Source organism: Rosa chinensis, chromosome 2 (assembly GCF_002994745.2).
Source record: "Rosa chinensis cultivar Old Blush chromosome 2, RchiOBHm-V2, whole genome shotgun sequence".
In the NCBI taxonomy this organism is placed as follows: domain Eukaryota; kingdom Viridiplantae; phylum Streptophyta; class Magnoliopsida; order Rosales; family Rosaceae; genus Rosa; species Rosa chinensis.
In genome coordinates this window covers 23,859,610-23,883,525 of record NC_037089.1, presented here as the reverse complement: position 1 = coordinate 23,883,525, position 23,916 = coordinate 23,859,610, and the positions used below count along the sequence as shown (strand labels likewise).

Sequence of the window (23,916 nt, the reverse complement as noted above, 5' to 3'; positions counted from 1 at the left end):
ACTTTTTCACCTAAATATTGTGAGATAATTACTTCAATTCCTCTAAGTTTTCGGCTTCCTCCTGATCGCATAATTTGGCATTATGATCCCAAAAATATTTTTTTTGTTAAAAGTGCCTATCTGTTAGCAAGGGACAAGATTCTACAGATCAATAATGGGGCCTCTTCGTCTTCATTGTCACAATCTTCATCTCAGTTGTGGGGGTCAATATGGACAGCTCATGTGCCTGCTAAGGTGAAGGTATGTATGTGGAGAGCGTTTAATAATATTCTTCCTACTTGTTCGCGCATTCAAACTAAAGGAGTCCATGTTATGAATAGGTGTGTTATGTGAAGAAGGTGAATCCATGCTTCATATTGGACGTGACTGCTCCTTTAGTAGGCAAGTATTTATGGCCTCTCCACTACAGCCTTCTATTAACCACGACTTCACAAACTTTAAGGAATGGTTTTTGTCTTATACGGAGCATTTTACAAAGGAACAGGTTGATCTATTTATGGTTTTATTTTGGACTATTTGGATGACAAGGAATGATAAGCTCTGGCATGGTTTGGAGAGCTCCCCTGCTAATGTTAGTAGTAAGGGTATTTGCAAACCCTTACCGCAGGCAGCTAGTTCGTCCTCGCTCGACTCCTCCTCCTCGGGCTTGGCTTAAAGTGAACGTAGATGGGGCCTTCAATGCCTCAATGAAGATGGGTGGCATTGGGTTGGTAATACGTGATTCTAGTGGGCATTTTGTGGCTGGTCATGCTGCCCCTTTCACACATATACGGTCTCCAGAGCAGGTTGAGCTTATGGCAGTCCTTCTAGCTATCCGCTTTGTCCTTGATCATGGGCTTCAACCTGTGGTCTTTGAATCAGACTCATTGCAAGTTGTCAAAGCATGCAATTCGGTATCTTCTAATTTGTCTATCCTTGGGTTTTTATACGAGGATGTTACATTGTCTCTTGCAGACGTACCTGGCTCTACACTTCATCATGTGTATCGTGAAGCTAATGAAGCGGCTCACCGTTTGGCTCGTCAAGCACTTATTTTTGCTAGTCCTAAATCTTGGTTTACCACACCTCTGGGTATTATATCGGATGTGTTATTTGTTGATTGTAACCATATTTGATTATAATAAAAGTTGTCATCTCCTCTTAAAAAAAAAAAATATATATATATATATATATATATATATTCATGGTTTCTTGTGAAATATAGTAGATAATTAATAAAACAAACATTTCCAAAAGTTTCATGTAAAATTTCCATATTTTTCTTCAAATTTCCATCATTTTTCTCAATTATTTACTGATATCAATATATCCTCAATATTTCCGTCGAAATTTTCATTTTTCAGACTATCGATATTTCTTCGATACCCGATATTTTAGTCATTGCTTCATCGATTACTAACAGTAACTTACAGCTATATAGACAAACAGTATACATATTTTGAGTGTTATAAACATATGTTACGAGTTTGAGATCTTGGAAAGAACTAATTCACGTACTCGTTCTCGATGTATATGTGCGCTTGCGCCATTTAAAAATGAATTTGTAAAACTAATCTTATTATTTTTGGAAGTAACATGACAAAATCTGCCCCGAATTTCATCTTGAAATACAAAGTGGCCCTGCGAGATCTATCTTAGAAGAAATTTCACCAAAAATTTGGCGAACCTTTCCCTAAAAGTGGACTACCAAAACCTGCAAAAACATTCTAGTATTTTTCCACAATTTAGCTTCCACAAGTAATATAAAATAAGACTAAACTCAAATCTCGAATATCAATTCATTATGGTAATCAGGGCGATCTAAACAATGAACTAAAATAGGGTACAAGTATGTTAAACATTTAACCTACAGGAAGTCGAAAGCAATGACCACTATGCCTCGACGCCTACGCACACTCGACCTCAACCTATCTGCAAACTAGGCACCCGAACCAAAAAGTCCAGGAAAAAGTATTTAAAAAACTGTTAGAGTGAGTGTATGAAAATAAGTAATTGTAAATAATGTAAAACGAATATTTAATGCTTTCCCAAATTTATTCTCTTAAAAACCAAGCATGCATGCAGTAAAGTCTCTTCAAAATACTCTTAATCCTCTTCTTTACTGAAATCTCAAACTTGTATTGTAAAATATCTCGAAAACCGTCTCCAAATCTCATTAAAATGAGCGTCTTAAAAATAGTGTAAAACTAGTGTAAAACTTGTAAGAATATTCTTACTCATTCTCTGGTACTGAAATCTCATAACTCTTAAAATCTCAGAAAGCTCATTGAAAATCCTCATATCATAAAATATCTCAGAAAGCTTATTGAAAATCCTCATGTCATAAAATATCTCAAAATCATTTCAAATATCTCGGAAATCTCATAAAAAATACTCATCTCGTAAAATAGGCGATGACTAGAGGGAACTGCCGACTAGTCATCTCATGCTACCTGGAGGGTACTACCAACCAGAGACGCATCGGGTATTGTCGACAGGAAGATAAGGTGACGGTTAGAGGGTACTATCAACTAACTATAGATAGTTAGAGGGTACTGCCAACTAAGGATCTCATGCCATATGGAGGGAACTGCCGACTAGGTAATGCATGCATGCGCTAACATATTTACCTCCTCAAATAAACTGAAATCAATCTCAAAGTATTTAAATCATAATATATAAATCTCAATTTACCGAAAGAAATCCACGAAAACTCAATTGTTCTCATAACTCGAAATTCAATAAATGCTTTCAGAAAGGAAACACAATATTAACTCTGTAACTCATCGAAAGCGTAAATCACGAAATCTCGATAAAATAATCATAGATCATATACTCGAATATTGTCACCATGCCAATAAACCATAGTTTAGGAGATTTCGATAAATCATCAATTAAAGGAAATCATATATTAAATTTCAATAAAATAATAATAATAATACTGCATGCCCATTTAATTTAGGGTATTTCTAAATGTACCTAGCAAAGTTTTACACCCAGCAAAATTATAAAATCTCTAAATACACCCAACAACTTGTCCAATAATACCCTATATATGTTTAATTAAACCCAGCAAAACCTTATGAGAATACAGAATAACACATCCAGCAAATCCCATGTAATTTCTTCATCTTACGTTTATTTTCTTCAAATTTATGTATTTTTGTTGAATATCCACATCAATTTTTCCTGTTAGGAATTCATCCTATTCTGATCTGTGTTGATTTTTTTTTTTTGGGAAATGTGATCTGCGTCGATTTGACCGTTTCGTGGACTTGATACGTGTTATTTACAATTTTACATGTATTCATGATTCTAGTGATTGTGTTGTTTTTCTGGTTCCTCTCTCTCTCTCTCTCTCTCTCTCTCTCTCTCTCTCTCTTCATTGTGTATGTGTGTTGTGTGGTAGAACCAAATTGTTGTATTGGATCGTATCATTATGTGATTTTAAGATGCTTTGGTGGTTCGAAGCTTTCTTGCTATAGAAAGGGAAGGTTTGTGCATGTTCTATGCTGCTGTGCATTTGTTTTCGATCAGGAGAACTGCGAGAGAAAGAATTTGAAGAATTCAAATGTACTTTGGCCATTATAGTATTAGACATATGGATCATTGAAAAGTTTAGCTATCTGGTGGTTTCTGTTGATTTGGTTTTAGTTTCTCACTTCCCCTTATTTCTTCAGCAATTAAGAAGGATGATCATTGGTCTGCTAATAATTTGTTGATCTTATAGAACCAGGGGCAAGGTTATTTGGAATCTACATCGGCATTGCATTAATAGAATATGAAACATGCTCTTATGTATAGACGAAACTTTCAAAGTAACAACGTAACAATGTAAAATGCTGGGTACAAATAGAAAAAAAAAGTTTCAAATTTTATGGTTTTTTTTGTTATTATCTTAATTTATCATGACTTTTAATGTCATTTCATATGAAGATACAACTGTCTTTTCATGCAAGATTAATTTATTCGGTGCTGGAAATTATTCTATGCACCGACGGTGTAAGTGACCCAACCCTTATAAAATAATCTCAACCCTTGATATTTATTATCAACTTTATTTTTAATAAACAAAAAGTGTATTTAATGCAATCTAACCATTCATTTATGTTGGTGCAAGTGCACGGCGGTGCTCTGAATAATCTCTCATTCGGGTGCAATAGTCATAGTTGAGATTTCTCAAGTCAAGAACTCGACCATTCAACCCTTGTTCCAATTTTTATCCTTTATTTAATTTCAAGTGCACACACTCAAATCCTTTCACAAAAGTCCATAATGTATAGTTCGGATCAACGTTTTTGATCCATTTATTTAGCGTTTCAACATATGCAACACTCAACATTTCCATTTCAAGGAACACATAGTTGATTTCTTTCCTTTCATTACTTGTAACCAAATAAATTCCTTAAATAAGAATCAACCGTTTAATCAAAAATAAATTCGTCACTAACAACTTTCCCTCAATTAAACCTCATTCACGTCCAAATTGTTCAATTACATTCCCTTTGGAAATATTTCCAATAACTCGAACCTACAGAATTGCTCTATCTTCTTTGCTTCTAACTCTAAACCTCCAAATTGTAAATCACCACATCAACAACTCATCGCCAACATTAAGCAAGACTCAAATTGGTTTCAACAGAACACAGCTCTTACCAATTCTTCTTTTCCAGTTAGAAATCGATTGTCATCGCTGCCATCCACTAACATCAACCATTCAAATCCCTTATTCAACGAAGCTAAACCAGCAGCTCCCATTATCCAAGGTCCCAGATTCTACAGAATTCGAGATTCTAGTAAAGGTGGCTTAGAAATTCGACGGCGGCGCGTGCGGCGTCTCTGGTCGGAATTGGAGGTCGAGGTTTTGGGGATTTGACAGGTAGTGAGGTGCTAGTTCCTCTCATGGTGGTAATTTCTCTCAATTACGGCCCGAGATTAAAGGACGAAGAACCCAGACTTGTTGGCTCCGGCAATGACGCGTGCTTCGGTTTTTCCGGCGTCGGCTCGTGATCAAACTTCTGGGTTTTGTTCTCCGTTGCTTGTTGAGTGCAACGGTGATGGCGGTGTGGTGAGGAGATGACGGAAAACCGGTGAAGGTCGTGGAACAGTGGCGTCGCGGTTTTGGAGGTCATGTGCGGCGACCGGAGCCTTAATCGGCGATGCGGTGGCTGGGATTTGGTCGGGTTTCTGTTGTGGTTCAATTGGTGGTGACGGTGACGAGAGATGGTGGCCGGAATTGATGTTTTCCGGTGATTGCAGAGGGAAGAGAGGAAGGAGAGAGGTCGGGGAAAAAGAGGTAGTGTGGCGCGCCCGAGAGGAGAAAGGGAGAAAAATACTAAGCGATATGAAAAGTCAATTTTGCCCCTTTAAAAATCTCCGAAAAACTCCGACGTAGAATTAAACTTCCGCAAATCATAATTATTTCATACAAACTCCGATTCAAGCTTGTTATCTGTCCACGATCTCGGTTTAACGCGCTCTACGATTTTCGTGTAGAAAGTTTGCTCATAAAGTGTACGGAAAATAAAGTCAACTTTGGGTCCAATAAGATTCAGAAAGATAGAAAGTAACAGGAGTTATCATTTATTGTCAAAATGACAAGTAAACCGGTAAATCTGGATACGGGTGTTATATAACAATTGATGGTGTTATGTAGACTTTGTCAAAAGTTTAATCCTATATCATAGTGGTCAAGAGAAAAATAGTTCGAAGGAGCCGATATCGCTTAATTATCTATTTAACAGAAGAAGAAAAAAAAAATTGTCCATTTAACCCATTAATGGGGTTTTTTTTCCCACTTATTCCATTAAGTTTTTTTTAATTCCTCTTTACCCAAAACTCTCTAAGGAAGTCTTCCCTAATATCTCATTAAGTTTTTTTAAAGATTATTTTACCCTCACCCTTTTGTTACTTAGAGAGAGAGAGAGAGAGAGAGAAAACATGGAAGAGAGAGAAGCCATAGGAGACTTCGCCGGAGCCCAGTCACCGGCTTCCAGATTCTGGCTAACTTTCGCCGAAATCCTGTCACCGGTCGCCGCTCACTGGACTTTTATGAAAATCTCGCCGGAGATCCCCAAAGAGGTCTTCAGAGATTTCATAAGTAGCCGAAAAGGTTTATTGCCCCCAATAGACGCCTATTGCTCCCAATAATCTATTGCCCCTCAATAGATGTCTATCTATTGTCCTCCAATAGAACTTTCGGTTGTTGGAATGAGAACTAATCTTCCTAAAATTAGACAAATAAAACTTTGATTATATCAATTCAAAACGTCTTTTACCCTCCAGTAGATGTATATTGCCTCCCAATAGACATTTAATTTTTTTTTTTCCTTTCCCACATCAAGAGAGTGGACGCTTTTCTTGTCGATGCTTCATAGCTCTGACTCCGAATCGCCTACTAGGTGTTGGACTCCTGCGAGGTAGGTCTGATCGGAGCTACTTTGTCATCTTCAGAAGTGGATGCTGATTCTCCAATCGGGGCCGCAGATGGGGGAAAAAAAAGGCCAGATCGCCAAAATCGACCAGAAGCTTGGGGCTGTAAACAGAGGCATTTGCGGCACGTGCCAAGGCCTGAGGAAGTCAATGGCGGTTGCTCCCTACCCGAGTCGACTCAGTGCTCCGTGCTCGTCGCCGTCCGATCTAAACATGGTCCTTGATCTGCAATGTCGTTTCAGGCGTTTGCGGCGCTCTCGACCTCCAAGGCACTATCGTTTCATGATTCGAAGCAACAAGTTGGTCAACACGTCTGGTTCTGCAGGATCTGATTCGGATCCTCTCGGTTGGAATCCGATCAGTGTCGGAGGTTGAACTTCTCCGAAAGTCACCAAACTCTGTGGCCTCACAGCTTCATCATCACCGCCAACCCCATTGTGATGTCTCCGGCGCCAACGGAAGTCGAAACCAGAGTGGAATTTGAGAGAGAGAGAGAGAGAGAGAGAGAGAGAGAGAGAGAAGATGGCATGAGGTAGTTTATTAATTAACCTGAGGGTTAAATTGTCATTTAGTTGTTAAATGGGTTAGTGGGAACAAAAAACTGTTGTTGGGGTAACTGGGATAATTTTGGCTCATTTTGGTGGTTTTGGTCAAGGTCTACCCTTCAAGAAGAAGCTCCTAATCAGTCAGTCTCTCCCTCTGCATCAGTGGTCTCCCCTGTTCAATCTTCACCTGAGGTACGTAGTAGTTTGCCTTTGTCCCATAACCCACCTTTGTCTGATAGTGTTACTCCTTTAACTGATTTTACACATGTTCCAACATGAGTCTTACCAGAACGGTCCAACCATGGCCAGCCTACCAAGAGATATGAACCAAGTTTGTGTGCTAAGACCAAATATCATGTAGCTAATTATGTGTCTACTCATAGGTTGTCTAAACCATATGTAGCCTTTGTGAATCAATTATCTTCTGTGTCACTTCTTAGTAAAGTGCAAGATGCAATGAAGGACGAGAAGTGGGCAAAAGCAATGGCTATGGAGATGGATGCACTTGAAAAAAATCAAATGTGGGAGTTAGTATCACTACCTCCTAGAAAGAAAACAGTTGGGTGTCGATGGGTGTATACAGTGAAGCACAATTCAGATGGTTCGGTGGACAGATATAAGGCAAGGCTAGTAGCGAAGGGTTATACCCAGAAGTATGGTGTGGACTATGATGAAACTTTTGCACCAGTGGCAAAGATCAATACAATTCGGGTACTTCTGTCTCTAGCTGCTAATCTTGACTGGCCTCTGCAACAATTTGATGTTAAAAATGCCTTCTTGCATGGTGATTTGAATGAAGAAGTATACATGGACTTGACTCCGGGATATGGTACTTCCACTGGAGTCAAGGTGGTGTGTCGTTTAAGGAAGTCCCTATATGGCCTCAAACAATCTCTAAGAGCTTGGTTTGGTCGATTCACGACATTCATGAGGAGGATTGGGTACAGGCAGAGCAATTCAAATCATACACTATTCCTTAAGCATCCGAAAGGTAAAGTTACAACTTTAATTATTTATGTGGATGACATGGTGGTGATAGGTAATGATCTTGAGGAGATTAAGAAGTTGCAGAGTGCATTGTCAGCAGAATTTGAAATGAAAGACTTGTGGAGTTTGAAATATTTCTTGGGAATTGAAGTTGCTAGAGGAAAAGATTGTATTATGTTGAGCCAGAGAAAGTATGTCCTTGACTTATTAGCAGAGACGGGTATGCTCGATTGCCAACCAGCTGCCACACCCATTGAGCAAAACCATCGGTTAGCTGAGTATCCAGATCAAGTACCCACGAATAAGGCAAGATATCAGAGGTTAGTTGGAAGATTAATTTATTTGTCACACACTAGACCAGACTTAGCTATGTAGTTAGTGTTGTGAGTCAATTCATGCATAATCCTAGTAAGGCTCATATGGAAGCTGTAGTTCGGATCTTGAGGTACTTGAAGTCTGCTCCTGGAAGGGGGTTGGTGTTTTCTAAGCATAGACATTTGGATGTTTTGGGATATACAGATGCAGACTAGGCAGGTTGTATAACTGATCGACGGTCCACTTCCAGATACTTTACGTTTTTAGGTGGGAATTTAGTTACTTGGAAGAGTAAGAAACAGAAGGTTGTGTCTCGTTCTAGTGCTGAAGCAGAATATAGAGGAATGGCTCGTGGAGTTTGTGAGATGTTGTGGTTAAGGCACTTGTTGAGGGATTTGGTGTTCCAGCATAAGAAAGCCATGCCCTTATTCTGTGATAACAAAGTTGCAGTTGAAATTGCTCATAATCCTGTCCAACATGATCGCACAAAACATGTAGAGGTTGATAGACACTTCATCAAAGAGAAGCTGGATCAACAAATCATCTTTTTTCCTTTCGTACCCACTGAGGAGCAGTTGGCGGACATTCTTACAAAGGCAGTTTCTAGCAAGGCGTTTTGTGACTCACTTGACAAGTTGGGCATCTGTGATCTGTATGCTCCAACTTGAGGTGGAGTATTGACGTGAGTCACTCTCCATTATTGTAGCAATTGTTGTATAATTAGGATTGTATAGTTAAGGAGGATATCATGTAGTTAAGGGAAGAATATCACGGTGTAATTAGTTTCCTATTAGGAATGTGTATACTTTGTATATGTACTCCATCTTTGGAGAAGATCAATACATCAGAAATTCTCAAACTTTCTCTTTGTCTTTGTTCTGTTTGACTTGGAGTATGCTTTCTGTTTGACTTGGTCCAAAAAAAAAAACACTTAATATCGTCGTCTCTACTAAATCGTCAACTCTCTACTACCTTGATAGATACCGGTGGGTTTCGATATTCAACTAAGAAATGAATTCATAAGTAATGAGATTTTAGGGTAGATTTTCATTGAATTTAATCTTGGTATATAGTTACGAAACATCATCAAATCCGTATATCTAAAAATCTCATATTTGAAATAGTCGATGCTCTATCTTTTGTCTGCCCACTTCAGTACATGCATGCTTGCCTTCTCTGCCTGCGAATTTAGTTCAAAACAAAATTCTCTTTCATCAAATTTGCATTTGCGAGCAAAAAAGCAAAAATAGGGGGTCCTAATTAATAAATTTGTACCTCTTTTCCCAGTCGCATCTAATGGTAATGATGCCCAATATCAAGGTTTGGACTGCAGTCCCTCCAAAAATCATTCCAGCCCAAATTCCCTATCAATCAATCGTGTTCGTTTGTGACAAAATCAATGTGATCAGCATACATTTTAGCAACTAAACAACTGTGAAGTTTACTTAATAAAAGAAAAGAAAAATACTTACCATAACTCCTTGATGGAAAACCCATCCCATGAGAAACCCTAGTGGCACCCCAATGAGATAATAGCAACCCAAGTTTATGTATGCCACATACGATTGCCACCCAGATCCCACAGCCACCCCTATAAACAATTTATATATATATATATATATATATATATAAGTAAATTTTCTAAAATAGAAATAATTGATTGAAAGTGTGGTTAGTATTGGAAAGGACATTGACATTACCAGAGAGAACAGGTTGGACACTGTTGAGAAGAATTGTAAATGCCAAGAGGAGGGAGAGTTTGTTTACTTCAGTAAGGACAGGTTTACTGGTGGTAAATATATAGCCGACCTCATTGTGGAACATCATTATCAAAACCCAGAAGAAGAGGCCAATTATAACAGAGGTCATAACTGCTACTTTAGTTGCAAACTTGGCTGCCTTGCCATTCCCAGCTCCAAGCTCATTTGCAACCCTCACTCTGCCCGTTAATCATAATCAATATATATCGTGTAAAAGGCTAAAATCATTTAAGTGAAATAAGCGTTTGCTGCAGAATACACAAATGGGAAGTTGCGCCATTTTCTTCCAGAGTGATTTAAACACTACAAATGCAGAAAGCAAGTGTTTTGAATTGCCGATCAAATATCGGTCAGTGTCTCACATTAGATTAGTACGTGACTCTCTATAGTTAATGTATTAAGTCGTATGAATTATAAGTTGCACCGAGGCTGTCTAACTTGGACACCTAAATGGTTAAGTAGGAGACACTTTCAGTGCAAAGCAAGATCGATCCAAAGATTTCTAAAAGAGATTAATAATTAAGACTGACACACAATTTCTGTGTTATGGACCTCGAATGATGAATTTATTTAATTTCTCAACATGTCTAACTACAATCCCTCGGTTGCTATTTTATGCAAACGAATCAAATTAAGTTGAACATAGAGAGAGCCTCCTTAAGAATGGATTGAAAGTGAACATACCCCTACGTTGGCCAAAAAACAAAGAACCTTTTTGGTCAGGAACCATAAACCAAGGTGTATATGTACAAACTATGTTGCTAGATAGCTATGATCGAATAGTAAGAATAAGACAGGAACGCACTTATACATCACCAAGATATATTACTGACTATATCACTACGTACATATTATTCTAGTGATGATAGGACTTATCCGATGGAAAGAGGTTGCAGAAAACCCCAAAGCCATACCACAGTCTAGTCTATATCTCTATCCCAAAGCTGACTCCATATATTGCAGAGATGGGTATTGACTGAACCTGTACCACTGTACCAGATGTCCAGATAGGTAGCTAGCTATACAGCGTATGAACTACGTACGTATACGTAGTAGATATGTTTCCCTGTGTTTGTTTCTTAATTTCCTAATGTTTTAAAATCTCAGATTCTAATCAATTAAGAACACAATTCGACACTTACACGATTAGATTAGCTAGCTTCACGTTTATCATGTGCTTGAGCTTCACGTTTATGTTCTAGCTTAGCTAGCTTGTCATAAATAGCAAGCAGACATCCATACAATAAACAAAGGTTGCCCAAATTTTGTCAAAGGTGAAATTTCTGATTACTATTATTCTAAGTAGGGCTAAATACTAGTTAGTACCGTGTGGTTTAGGTCAAAAATCAATTCAGTTCTTGAACTTCTAATTTCATTAAAAACACCCATGCATTTTCAATTTTGATCTAATATGTCCAATTCGTTAATATTCTGTTATGGGTTCAAGTTATAGTTGGATTATTTATTGAAAAAATATTTATTTTAATAGTAGCACTCACTCCTAAATTGACTATACAAACCACCTCGACACCACATCATCAAATATAGGCTATATATGAGCCACATTAACAAGTTAAATAACACAATTGTCGGAAAACTAACAAATTGGACCTATTAGATCAAAATTGAAAGTGCAGGGGTGTTTTTGATGAAATTAGAAGTTCAGGGACTGAATTGATTTTGGACCTAAACCACAGGGTAGTAATTTGTATTTAGCCCTTCTAAGTATTTTCCAAGTGGGAAACTCTTGTTTTTCATCATGACTTTTATATCTAACTTTCTATAATTAACTTAAGTTAAACATTGTTAATACTTTACATACTAAACTCTCAAACCCTAGCTAGAACGACATTGCTTTGGCTCCACATCGACGTACAAAACACACACTACAAATGAAAACAATGAAAAACAGACAGATTATGTGGACAATACGCAAAGGAAACTGGGTGCCTTAGCTGGCATATATGCGGTGGGATAGTAACAATGATTTTGAGGCTTGGAATACAAATATATTATTGGCACCTGTCGGTGAGCTGTGACATGTTAATTAGGTACCCTAATTAACACCATAAAGGTCATGGGTTCAAATCTCACTAACATCAGAGGTGGGGTGGGTAGCTACGTTGTCGACCAGAATAAAAAATAAAAAAACAAATCTATTGGCACCAAAAGCAGAATACGTTTATTCCAAAAAAAAAAAAAAAGCAGAATACGGATATGTATGATGTGCCAGATCGTAAGACAGATAAAGCCAATTAGCTAGTGAAAGCAAATTTGGATTTGATTAGCGCGTTTATTGACACAAATCATGATAGGTCATGTGACTCATGTGTATATTGTTTCCTTCTATATATAATATTCTTCTTTTTTCTGGACAATATATAACACATTTGTCCTTATATATATGTGATTTGAGACGTTTCGCTCTTGAACTCTGATTTATGGCTATTATAAGCGAAGACTTCACATCAAAAGGAGCTAGTTAACTTGTGGACGAAAATCCAAATGGTCCAAACCTAGCCTATGATTAATGCTTAACATGAAGTTGTGGTAACAAAAATTATATATGCAGATATCTACGTTTCAAGTGGTTTAATCAATCCAGCTAACAGCATCACTATCATTAGAAAAAGAAGAAACATAACAACACTATGATTAAGAGCACAAAATACTTTTTCAAGTAGTCGATTCAAGTGAATTATGTACGGTTATATTTTAGAAAAATATTTGTAATTATTTCGTTTATTGGAAATTTAGAATTAAATTAAATTTGAACTCCACTAAAAGACTAAAAAATAACCTAACTTTTTACTTTAATTAGCAGTTACATAACTTAAAACTAATATCTGTAAGGTTCTTACACTAGTTAAATTTCAAACGTAAATTCGTCTAATGCATCAGTATACATGTAGTGGAATGCAATATTACTCTTGCACAGTTTGCACCTAAAATTTTCATCAAATGGTGTCCTAATTTGCCAACAAATTTGTAAAGTTTAGCATTTCTTAATTTAGGATATCTTCAGCGACGTAATTTGGTCTATACGGCTCCACAATCAATGTAGTGGAATGCAATATTACGTAATTTGGTCTATACGTCTAATGCATAAGTATACATGTAGTGGAATGCAATATTACTCTTGCACAGTTTGCACCTAAAATTTTCATCAAATGGTGTCCTAATTTGCCAACAAATTTGTAAAGTTTAGCATTTCTTAATTTAGGATATCTTCAGCGACGTAATTTGGTCTATACGGCTCCACAATCAATGTATCCACAACAATTTAGAAGAGACTACTATTTGTATCAAATAAAAAAAAACAATTTAGAAGAGAAATAAAGTAGAAAATTTGTTTGAAACTTTTTATGCAAGGTGGTGCACATGGTCAACATCGAGAGAGGTAGACTTACCCAGTTGCAGCGAAGAAAGCCAGAGGAATCATCATCTCCCAGCCGTTAATGGTCATGCTTCCAAGAGAAAAAAGACAAGTCGATCAACATCACTCTCTATTCAAATACTACGAAGTTAAAACATTTGCATAGAATCTACAAGCTAGCTAGTCAAGAGAAAAAAAAAATTCAAAGAAAAAATGATCCACTATTAATAATTTAAGTCTAAACTTTGTCTAAAATCGGATGAGCTAGTACGATAATCATGTACGATCAAATTAGCATTTTCTCATAACGAAAAAGTATTGTTATAGAGTAAAAGAACAAATGAAACTTGATGGCTGAATTACCATATAGACAAAGCATCCACAGCAATCTTTGCATTTTGTAGATTTCCAGTCATCAGTATCAGTATTCTATAATACCAATTCTCCAGGCTGTAATTTCAGTTACACAACTTATCTGTTAGACCAACTAATCAATATGCGAAAGATAATTAAACAAAATTTGACGTAGAAAAGATGGAGCGGTACCAGAGCATAACTCCAGAAGCAGCAGAGAGTTTGATGAACTCCCAAAGACCAGAAAACGCTTCGATGGAGAATCCACCCCAAGTTATAGGACAGCCACCACAAATAGTGTAAAAGAAAAGCCCGAAAGTCAAAACCCACCACGAAAAATTCAAGGTAATGGCAGTTCCGACCACTCCAAGCTCAAGCCTATACACAAAGAACCAACTCACAAAGATATGAACAATCAGAGCCGCCAGAGACACCCAGGCAATCACACCCGTCTTCAGCTGGCTCTGCAAGAACCTCTGCAGCGGGAACTGAAACGCGAAGCTGAAGTGAAGCGGTATCATGGCCATGGACACAATCCCACAGAGCTCGGCCACGTCGGTCGGTTGGCCTAATAGCTTTAGGACCGGCGAGGCGAAGAGGTAGAGCGGTAGAAGGAGAATACAACACAAGAAGAGAACTATCCATGAGCGTTGCATGTACACTCCAAGCATATAGTAATTCTTCGCACCAAAAGCTTGCCCACACAGTGTTTCCAAAGCACTCGCCATTCCCAACTGAGATTAGAAAAACCACCAAACAACTTAGAATAGCACGAAAATTAATGCGATGCAGAGTCTGACTAGGAATATAGAGAAGAAGTTGCTTAAAATAGTACCAAGAGGCCGAAATCGAAACCAACGATGACATTATTGGCAATGGAGATTGCGGCGAGCTCTAAGTCGCCGAGGTGGCCGGCAAAAGCTTGGGTGATCACCAGCATGGAATAGGAGGCCACACGGCTAAAGATTGCCGGACCGACTATGTGCCAAAGCTTCGTTGATTCAATCCAGACTCTCCTTCCAAGACGTTGATTATCTTCATCAATGAGCTCAACATCGTGATTTTCGTGTTTTAAACCGACGTCTGAAGCTGAGTACTCCGCCAACAACGGAGCCTCTGCTTCCATTAATGCAGTGTTTGTATTACTGGGCATGATGATGACCAAAGTTGATTAATTGTGCTGCTACACTTGTCTGTAAACTTTTGGACTGAAATATTGACTAGACAAATGAGAGGTAGAGAGGAGAGGAAATGAATGAATCATGTGCTTTTGGCTTTTAATAAATGGAAAGCAATAAGAGCGAGTATGAATGTTTGTCCTATCTGTATGACTAAACTATTAAGGTGAGCGGTGTTGAAGGCTTGAAGCCCTGAAGCTACGTGTTTGCTTCGAATTTTTTTCGTGTAGGAGTGGAATTTATGTTGGTCGGGTCAAGCGGTTTCTTGCAGAGTTGTGGTGGTGGTGAAGCCGTGCTTATGATACGCACTGCGATAAACTAGTGTCATTGCTTACGCATCTCGATCATTTTCTTTTAACGCTCTGCTTAATTTGTCCATGGCCTACATGCGTTGTGTTTTATCTACAAATACAAGAAAGGATATGTGTACATAACTATATATACATGAGCGATGCCAAGATCCTCGTCACAGTGGGAACATCTTATCTCTATTTCGATAAAAAATAAAAAACTCAAACATATCGATATTGAAGTTGCGTCATTTAACAAAAAGATTATATATGGGTAGTCAAATAGATCGATCATAGTGCATCTCCAATACCTCTACCAAAATGCGACGGTGTGCAGCAACAGTGCCAGAAATTATAGATTATGGGCGCCAACATGTACTCAGAAATTTTGCTGAACGGTCTTCCACATACAAACGAAGAGATCTTTTTTTTGTCTAAATTCATAATACATAGAGAAAATTTTGTTTAAATCCTAAATATTTTCTTGTCATTTTCTTTTCAAATACCTTAGTATTTAATGAGAAATTTTATATACACATCCCCAATTACTTAATGCACACCCCTTATATCTTTTTGTCATCAAACTTCCATCTATACCCCTCCTTATTAATAAATAAATAAATTTAAAAAAACAAAGAAAAGTCCACAAAAATAAAATAAAAATTAAATGATTTATATATCAAAATATTAATTAAAGATTTTCTTACCGGTTAAATTTTCTCCTCGTCTTCATAATACAATCGACGTTTCTTCAAGCTCATACGTATAAAACCAAATTGGTTGAAACATATTGAAAGAAGTTATAAAACCATCAAATATATCTTGGATGCATGAATACATCATGCTCAATCACTTTGTTTGCAAAACAACCACCATGACTTATTCTTTATTGATTTTGATATTGATCATGACTATATCGATCACTAAGATATTGACATATATTGAATAATTTAAAATCTTAGAGGCATCAAGTTTTTCAACTTGAAAAACAACAAAGACAAGAAAGTCAAGTTATTCAATCTTCTAATGATATACCAACCTCATTTATGTTAGGAAGTTAATCTTGCATATCTTCCGTATGAAGATAAACATGATCTGTGAATATCTGTTACACTTTGTATTCCTTGATTGTAGTTCCTTAATTGTAGTTGTAGCTTGATTGTAGGAATAGTTACCTCGTAATTAGGGATCACTTCTTATATATCTATTCAACCATGTATGAATGAAAATCTATTCTAGCCAAATATCTTTCTTTCTTGGTATCAGAGTAGGACTGAAAATCCCAACTCTATAGCCTCCACACCTTACCTTCTCGTGTAGCAGCTTTCCATCTTTTGGCCATCATGGTGGATGACAAGAAACCCTCTTCATTCAACACTTCCAAATCTGACATCTCCAATCCTTATTTCATTCATCATTTGGATCATCCAGGTTTAGTCTTGATTTTCAAACCTTTGAATGGAGACAATTATTCGACTTGGCGCAGGGCTATGACTATTGCCTAGAATGCCAAGAACAAGTTAGGCTTTGTCAATGGCACTATCAAAGCAACTTCACAAGAAACCGATCCTGATGACTATGCAACGTGGTCACGATGCAATGACATGATCCATTCATAGATCATCAACTCCATTAGCCCTAAAATCTCAGATAGTGTGATCTACTACACTACCGCTTGTGAAGTTTGGGAAGATCTTCATGAGCATTTCTCTCAAAGCAATGCACCTCATATTTTTGAAATACAGAGAAAGATTGCATATCACCAACAAGAACAACTCTCTGTCTCTGCCTATTACACCAAACTGAAGAGTTTGTGGGATGAGTTGGCTTCTTATACTGATGCATCGACTTGTACATATGGAGCACAACATGATTGACAAAAGTTAATGCAATTTCTGATGGGGTTGAATGAATCTTATAGTGCTACTCGGGGGCAAATACTCTTGATAAATCCCCTTCCTTCAGTCCGGCAAGCTTATTCTTCTGTTTGTCAAGAAGAAAAACAACGACTTCTCGGTAAAACACACATGACCACAGATTCCAATACAAGTGCTGCCATGGCCGTTAGAAATAACCGATCTAATCAGTCTGCTCGAGCAGGAAGGATAGATCGTTCAGACCGTCCTTTTAATGGTCCATAAGATGGACGATGTATTGATCAAGACAAGCGTCATTCAAGCTACTTCAAAGGGCGACCACAATGTACTTATTGTGGAGATATGGGGCACTTTGTTGAAACATACTATCTATTACGTTCCGTACCCTAATTTACCTGTTTACTGGTCATTTGGACGGTAAACGACATTTACTTTCACTTTTAACCTCGTTTCGATACTTTTGGGGGAGCCCTAAAAGTTGACTTTTTGTTTCGTTCATCAAGTGAGAAAATTTTCTTCACAAAAGTTGGAAAGGACGTTAAACTGAGTTCATGGACATGCAGCACGCAAGAATCGAAATTCGTATGAATTAGTTACAATCTATGGAAGTTTATTTCTACGTTGAAGTTATCGGAAATTTATAAAGGGCAAAACTGACTTTTTGCTAAGTCAAGTATATAAAGAAAAAACCCTAGGATTTCCTTTAGTTTTCCCTTTTCTCCTTCTCTCTCTTCCTCCTCGGCCGCACGGACTAATCTCTCTTTCTTTCTTTCTCATCTCTCTGATCTCACCGAAATCGCCACTTCCAGCCACTACCACACTACACCGCCATCACCATAACACAAATCCGACCAAGATCCAGTTGTTTCGCCGCCGATCAAGACGTTTCGGTCACCGCACTCGACCTCCAAACCTGCGACGCCACTGTTCCACAACCTTCACCTGTTTCCAGTCATCCCCTTTACCACACCACCATCACCGCTGCACTCAGGGAGCAATGGAGAAGAAAACCCAGAGGTTTCATCACCCACCGATGCCGGACGAGGCCGTACAAGTTGTCGCCGAAATCTGGGATTCTGCAAGTATCGATTCGTCGTTTCCGGCCACTCGAGCTGCACGACCACCATAGTTGGAATCATAGCCTCTTCATTTTTCAAAACCCTCTAGCTCCGACCTTTGCTTCAGCCAGAACAGCCGCACTCGCTGCCACTGCCGTGTGGACCACCGTGACTCCGCCACCTGATTTCTGGGCCATCTTTATTAGTTTTTGATTAGGCATTCTGAAGTTTTTGGAGAAAGGAATGGGCATTGGTTCAGTTTGATGTATAATGAAGGAAGGTAAGAATCAAGAACTCTATTTTGAGTTATATAATTGGTTGAAGATTGATATTAAATTGTGTTGTTATTGCTAGGAGTTTGAATGGTTGTTGGTGGTGGAAGACTACACTTAGTAAGAATTGGCCCTCTGTTTGGAGATGAAGAATCGGTAAGGGACTGGGTTCGGTGACCTTATAATTACTATAATTGGTTTGGTCAAATTATCGAATTGATGGAGTTATTGGTTTGCAATTAGAATGGTTTCAAATATATTTTCGATGGTGTTATGCTTGTGCTAAGTTAGGAAGTGACGAATTGATTACCATTGTGGAAATGTCTTACTAGAAGTGGTAAGTAGTTTGGCCAAATAATTAAGGTATTGGTGAATATTGAATGGATCGGTTTTGACGAGTTTGGCAAGTAACTGAATGTTGAAATTGATGTTGAGAGGAAATTGTTAGTGAGAATGACAAATTTTATTTGAGCAAGTTAAATCGATTGTTTGACGAAGATTAATGAAACGAGTTGCCAATTGGAATATTCTAATACTACCATATCCGGGAATTACCGTAAGGACATAATCATTTGGAAATGGTGATCATGAATCTTACATTTAAGGTTTAAAGGCTAAGTAAAAGGTCGAAGGGTTAACTTGAATGATAACTTGGAAATAGTGTAATTACCATGTTCCGAATGAGTTTACTTTATTAAGTGGATTATTCGGAAATGGTTACCCGTAATTATCAATTCAGAGTAGATTGGTGAATTTAACACGTTTTGGTTATTTAAGGAAGTTTTCATTGTTAATAAGTTACTAGAGTCCCATTCCCCTAGTCAGCTACTGACCAAGGATTATTTGCTCAACTATCGTTCGATTGAAATCGGACGGTTGACAGACATCTAGATTTTTAAAACATGAGATCTGTCAACCGTCCGATTTCAATTAGACGGTAATTGATCAAATAATCCCTGGTCAGCCACTGACCAGTGGAACGTCCCTGTAAGTTACTAATTGGGCTTAATTATTTTTTTAAGGACTCGAGCGTGACTACTTGAGATAGAACGAAAGCTCAATATCGAAAATGATTGAACGGAGAAATTTCCGAGCTCTTGACTTAGGATGGATGAGCTGACGGTTATTGCATTTGAATCACTGTGAGTGGACTTTTATTTCTTAAAGAATGATGCATGCATTTAATTCTTGAACTAGTGCTTTATTTAATTATCATATTACTTTTCGAACATATGAATTGATTTCGGAATTTGATTTCGGTTTATCTCGTAGTTTTGCTTTCAATAATGATTTTCAGAGATTGGTTATGATTTATCTCAGTTATGACTTTCGGATATTAGTTTGTTATGCTCGGATTCGAATTTATGATTTATGTTGATTTTCGAAGAATTATTTTTCGAGGTAATTTCTAGAATTCATATTTTATTTTTTCGATTCGTCGATTTTGAGTTTTCTGCCATATTATCGGACTTGAGATTTTGAAATGATTTTTCGAAATGGGATTTTGATGAAGTTATATTCTCTTATTTGTTTATCAACCTTTGGTTTTGGCATTGGGAATGCCTTATTGATGATTGTGGATTTGGTTTTGTTTCTGAGTTATGATTTATAATTTGATCTCGCTTATTTGTTATGATTTTGAGAATATTTTGGCGTGCGGGGCCACGTCATTGGAATATACTTTTTTTTTTTCTCGTGAGATATTGGGGAAGCTTTATGGATTTATTGGTTTTTCGATTGTTTTTCCTCACCATACTCGGGTCGTTCGGTTAGTGTCTCCCCCTCACTTACTTTGTGTTTGTGAGCCTCCTCACACAATCTATGTGTGGGTGGCAGTCGAGGGTAGGTAGAGCCTAAGGGGCTCATTTACCTGTATGGTGATACCTTCTTCCCCATATCCTATTATTACTTAACTAGCGGGGCTAATCCGACTTCTCTTAACAGCGGGGCTGGTATGTTTTCACGAGATTTAAGAGTTTAAAGAAATATGTTTTAATAATTGTTGCATGCATCGGGTTTTTAATGAAATAAGTGGGAAAGTATTCAAGTTTGCTTTATTTAAATCGTCTTAATTATTTATTTTTGTCCACTCACACTAACGCGTTCTTTTCAATATTTTTCCCCTGGGCCCTTCTGTTTCAAATGTCCAGTTTGCAGGGCTAGATTAGTTGAGGTCAGGCGTACATGAAGTTGAGGCATAGTTGTCACTGCTTCCGCATTGTAGGATCTGTCGATCCTTCACCCTCTTTACTTTTATTTCTATTATATCTTTTGTTTTAGAATTGCTCTGATAATCTGTAGGTTAATGTTATTAAGTTGAGATTTGTGTGTTGTGAATTGGAAGATGTTGTGATTTGGGGAGCAGGGTGGCTCCAGGAGAAAAAGATGGATTGCTTAGAAGTTTGAATGTCTTTCTACAGGCTTTGGGTAGTCCATTTTTAGGGAGAGTTCCGCCAAATCTTTGGTAGAATTTCCTCTAAGGTGGGCCCGCAGAGTCACTTCGGATTTCAGGGTGAAATCCGAGGCGGGTCCTGTCACTATCAACTAATCAGATATCCACCAGGTCATCCAAAAGGGAAATCAAACCGCTTGAAAAATGATGGGAACCATGGTCATATTTCTGCAGCCAATCAAGTCTCCGAATGATCGACTAAAGATGAGGTAAAATCTGTGATATCAGGAATTTCCGAAGCCCAACTTCAACAACTCTTGTCTTTTCTTAGTACCAAAGATGGGAGTGCTAATGATGGTGGTACTAATTCTCAAGCTCATGCAGCCGTGACCATACTAGGTTTGTCTAAAATCTTCTCTCGCAGCTGGATCATTGACAGCGATGCCGCTAACCATATTTCTTCATCTCCAAAATTATTCTTTCATGGAGATAAAAATTATTCATTACCTCCAGTACTGTTACCTAGTGGAGAGAAAGCACATATTATCGCAAAAGGATCATTGCCTCTGAACTCTACATATTATTTGCATGATGTATTATGTGTTCCTACGTTCAAGGTTGATTTAATGTCTGTTAGTCGTCTAACGAGAGGCTTGAACTGTTCGGTGACATTTTTTCCTTATTGGTGTGTTTTACAGGATCTGGTTACGAGGAGAATGATTGGTTTGGGTAAACAGCGTAATGGCCTATACTTGGTGGCATTAGCGACGAAGAAAACATTGACCAACCCTCCTTCAGTCTTAAACCACCAACTAGCTTGCAACCTTACCACCTCATCCACTGATCTGTGGCACAGTCGTTTAGGCCATGTTTCCTTTTCTCGATTAAGTTTTATTGCCAAGAATTTTTTGAATATTTCTGTTAATTCTAATAACGCTTGCTATATATGTCCTTTGGCTAAGCAAAGTCGTTTGCCTTTTGTTACTAGTGCCATTTCGCCTGAAAGACCCTTTGATCTTATTCATTGTGATATTTGGGGTCGATATAAAAACCCTTCTCTTTCTGGTGCTCATTACTTTCTTACTATCGTTGATGATTACACACGCACTATGCCAAAAAGGCCTTCAGACGACAGAACAGTTCTGTCGTCTGAACGAACAAAAATATGTCGTCTAGTACGGTGTCGTCTCTTGGGGGCATCAGACTACAGAAGTGTTCACTTCTGTCGTCTGATTTTTCAGACGACATAAAAAAATAAAAGTCTTGTGTTGTCTGATGAATTTTGCATTTTGGGAACATTGTGATCTGTATCTTTAAAAGCATTCAAACAACAGTTTTGTATTGTCTGATAAACAAAACAACCACAGTCTTTTTTAAATACTATTGTGTGAAGCATATTTGCAAGACTTATTTGTGTAGTCTGAATGCCCTTAAATAAGAAATATGAAGACTCGTATGTAGTGTCTTCTCTCATACAACAACAATTAAAGGTTGTGCTAAAGTACTTTAAACGACAATTATATGTGGTTGTAAAGAGCATCAGAGGACAATTAAGTGTCATTCTAGGGTAGGTTTGTATGACATTTAAGTGTTGTGTGAAAAGTTATGAAATTATACATATGTGATGTTGGGAAATGGTTTAGACAATTGATATCATATTCTTTCTGTTATGCCAGTCTCATTAGGACGACAATTTACTGTCGTTTGAGATTATTAACACGACAAATATTTGTGGTCTAAATATAAAACGGATCACTAATAGTACGTCTTTTATATTGTCTGTGATCAAGTCCAACCACACTTATTTGTTGTCGTTATACGATTTAGCCAATACTTTCATCTAATTTATGTTGTTGTTTTGCCTTTTAGACCACAATTTTTTGTTGTCCCAATGCCAAAAAGACAATAGAGTTCTAATTAATTTTTGTGTTGTTTTTGTGCAGCTGCAACCACACGTTTTGGTGTGCTTTTGTTGTAGCTTGCAATTTGAGATGACACATTTTAGTAGTCTCCTGTTACAATTGGTATGCATGCATTCTGGAAATTAAAATTGGCTATTCTTGAAACCATAAAATCCACATCCAAAATCATTCATTGCAATTTCCATTAATCCACCATTGTCTCATGTACACAAACCTAATCATGATGAGCATCAGTTATAAAAGACTCATATCTACTAATCTGGGCAACCATCAAAATATATGCAAGGAGCACTGCTTGCTAATAATTCAGAAGCACGAGACAACATAGCAAAATAGGTAGCAGTACTGCAATCAAAATTTGGCCTACATATATATATATATATATATATATATATTTATATATATCAACTATGCATGTCCAAACGCTGATGCGACATATCCCCAACTACTAATTAACCCACACACTAGTTATCTTTGTACTTAAGAACATACTTTGCCCACTTTGTCCAGATAACATCAGCATTCTCCACTGTGTAATAGTAATTTGCTTTTCTTTCTCATTGCAAGGACAACAAGGACAAAAGCTTAGTTATACATCACAATGGATTAATCCAATAAATCACTATTACAATAGATTAGTTACTGATTATCTTAGCACTCCACTCTTGGGTTTTGTCCTTAGCACTCCATTAATGGTGTTTCCCATATCATTTATAGAAAGCAAATATGAAAAAAAAAAATTCTAAATTCTCACTTCACCGGGAAATTGGAAGGGGAAGACCAGCAAAAGGAAATGTCAAGGATCAAACTAACAAGAGAATGTTAACCTTAAGAAAAAAAGCCACAGCCAGTCAGTTCAAATAGTCCCTGCATCACAATTTTATGGTGAAAAATTAGAAAACCATCGGGCATAAAGAATTAAGAACGTATGGTGTACCAAGGCTATTTGCCTTGAGAAGTTCAGAATCATTTTTTTTCGCTATTTTGTACCTTTATGACACCAACCAGAAGATCCTTCCATGCAAGAAATTGTTCCTGCAGGCAATAGTATAAATTAAACAAATGCGGAAAATTGCTTCATCTCTAACACTACAAAGAGGATCAAGTCTAACTCATAAATCATCATGATGTAGGAAGCAAGATATTCAGACTCATATTCCTCATGTTATCTTCATGATC

At 37.5% G+C, this 23,916-nt stretch overlaps 2 protein-coding genes and 1 long non-coding RNA gene across 3 annotated transcripts; 2 read left to right on the top strand and 1 right to left on the bottom strand.

Annotated features, from left to right (window-relative positions):
- Positions 1–545: 545 nt before the first annotated feature.
- On the top strand, positions 546–1,115 carry LOC112183958. Its single transcript, XM_024322276.1, has one exon. It carries the CDS (start codon positions 546–548, stop codon positions 1,113–1,115), a length of 570 nt encoding a protein of 189 aa, XP_024178044.1.
- An 8,134-nt stretch (positions 1,116–9,249) lies between these two features.
- Positions 9,250–15,231, bottom strand: LOC112186407 (protein DETOXIFICATION 27). The gene is made up of 8 exons (XM_024324838.2): positions 14,584–15,231; positions 13,941–14,482; positions 13,758–13,844; positions 13,429–13,485; positions 9,959–10,197; positions 9,731–9,849; positions 9,534–9,622; positions 9,250–9,438 (listed from the first exon to the last, which is right to left on the bottom strand). Exons 1-8 carry the CDS (start codon positions 14,899–14,901, stop codon positions 9,411–9,413), a joined length of 1,479 nt encoding a protein of 492 aa, XP_024180606.1. The 5' UTR covers positions 14,902–15,231; the 3' UTR covers positions 9,250–9,410.
- Positions 15,232–17,783: 2,552 nt separating this feature from the next.
- On the top strand, positions 17,784–21,802 carry LOC112185336. Its single transcript, XR_002930203.2, has 5 exons — positions 17,784–18,431; positions 18,506–18,579; positions 19,446–19,565; positions 20,574–21,214; positions 21,514–21,802. It is a non-coding gene; the product is annotated as an uncharacterized LOC112185336 (long non-coding RNA).
- Positions 21,803–23,916: the final 2,114 nt, after the last annotated feature.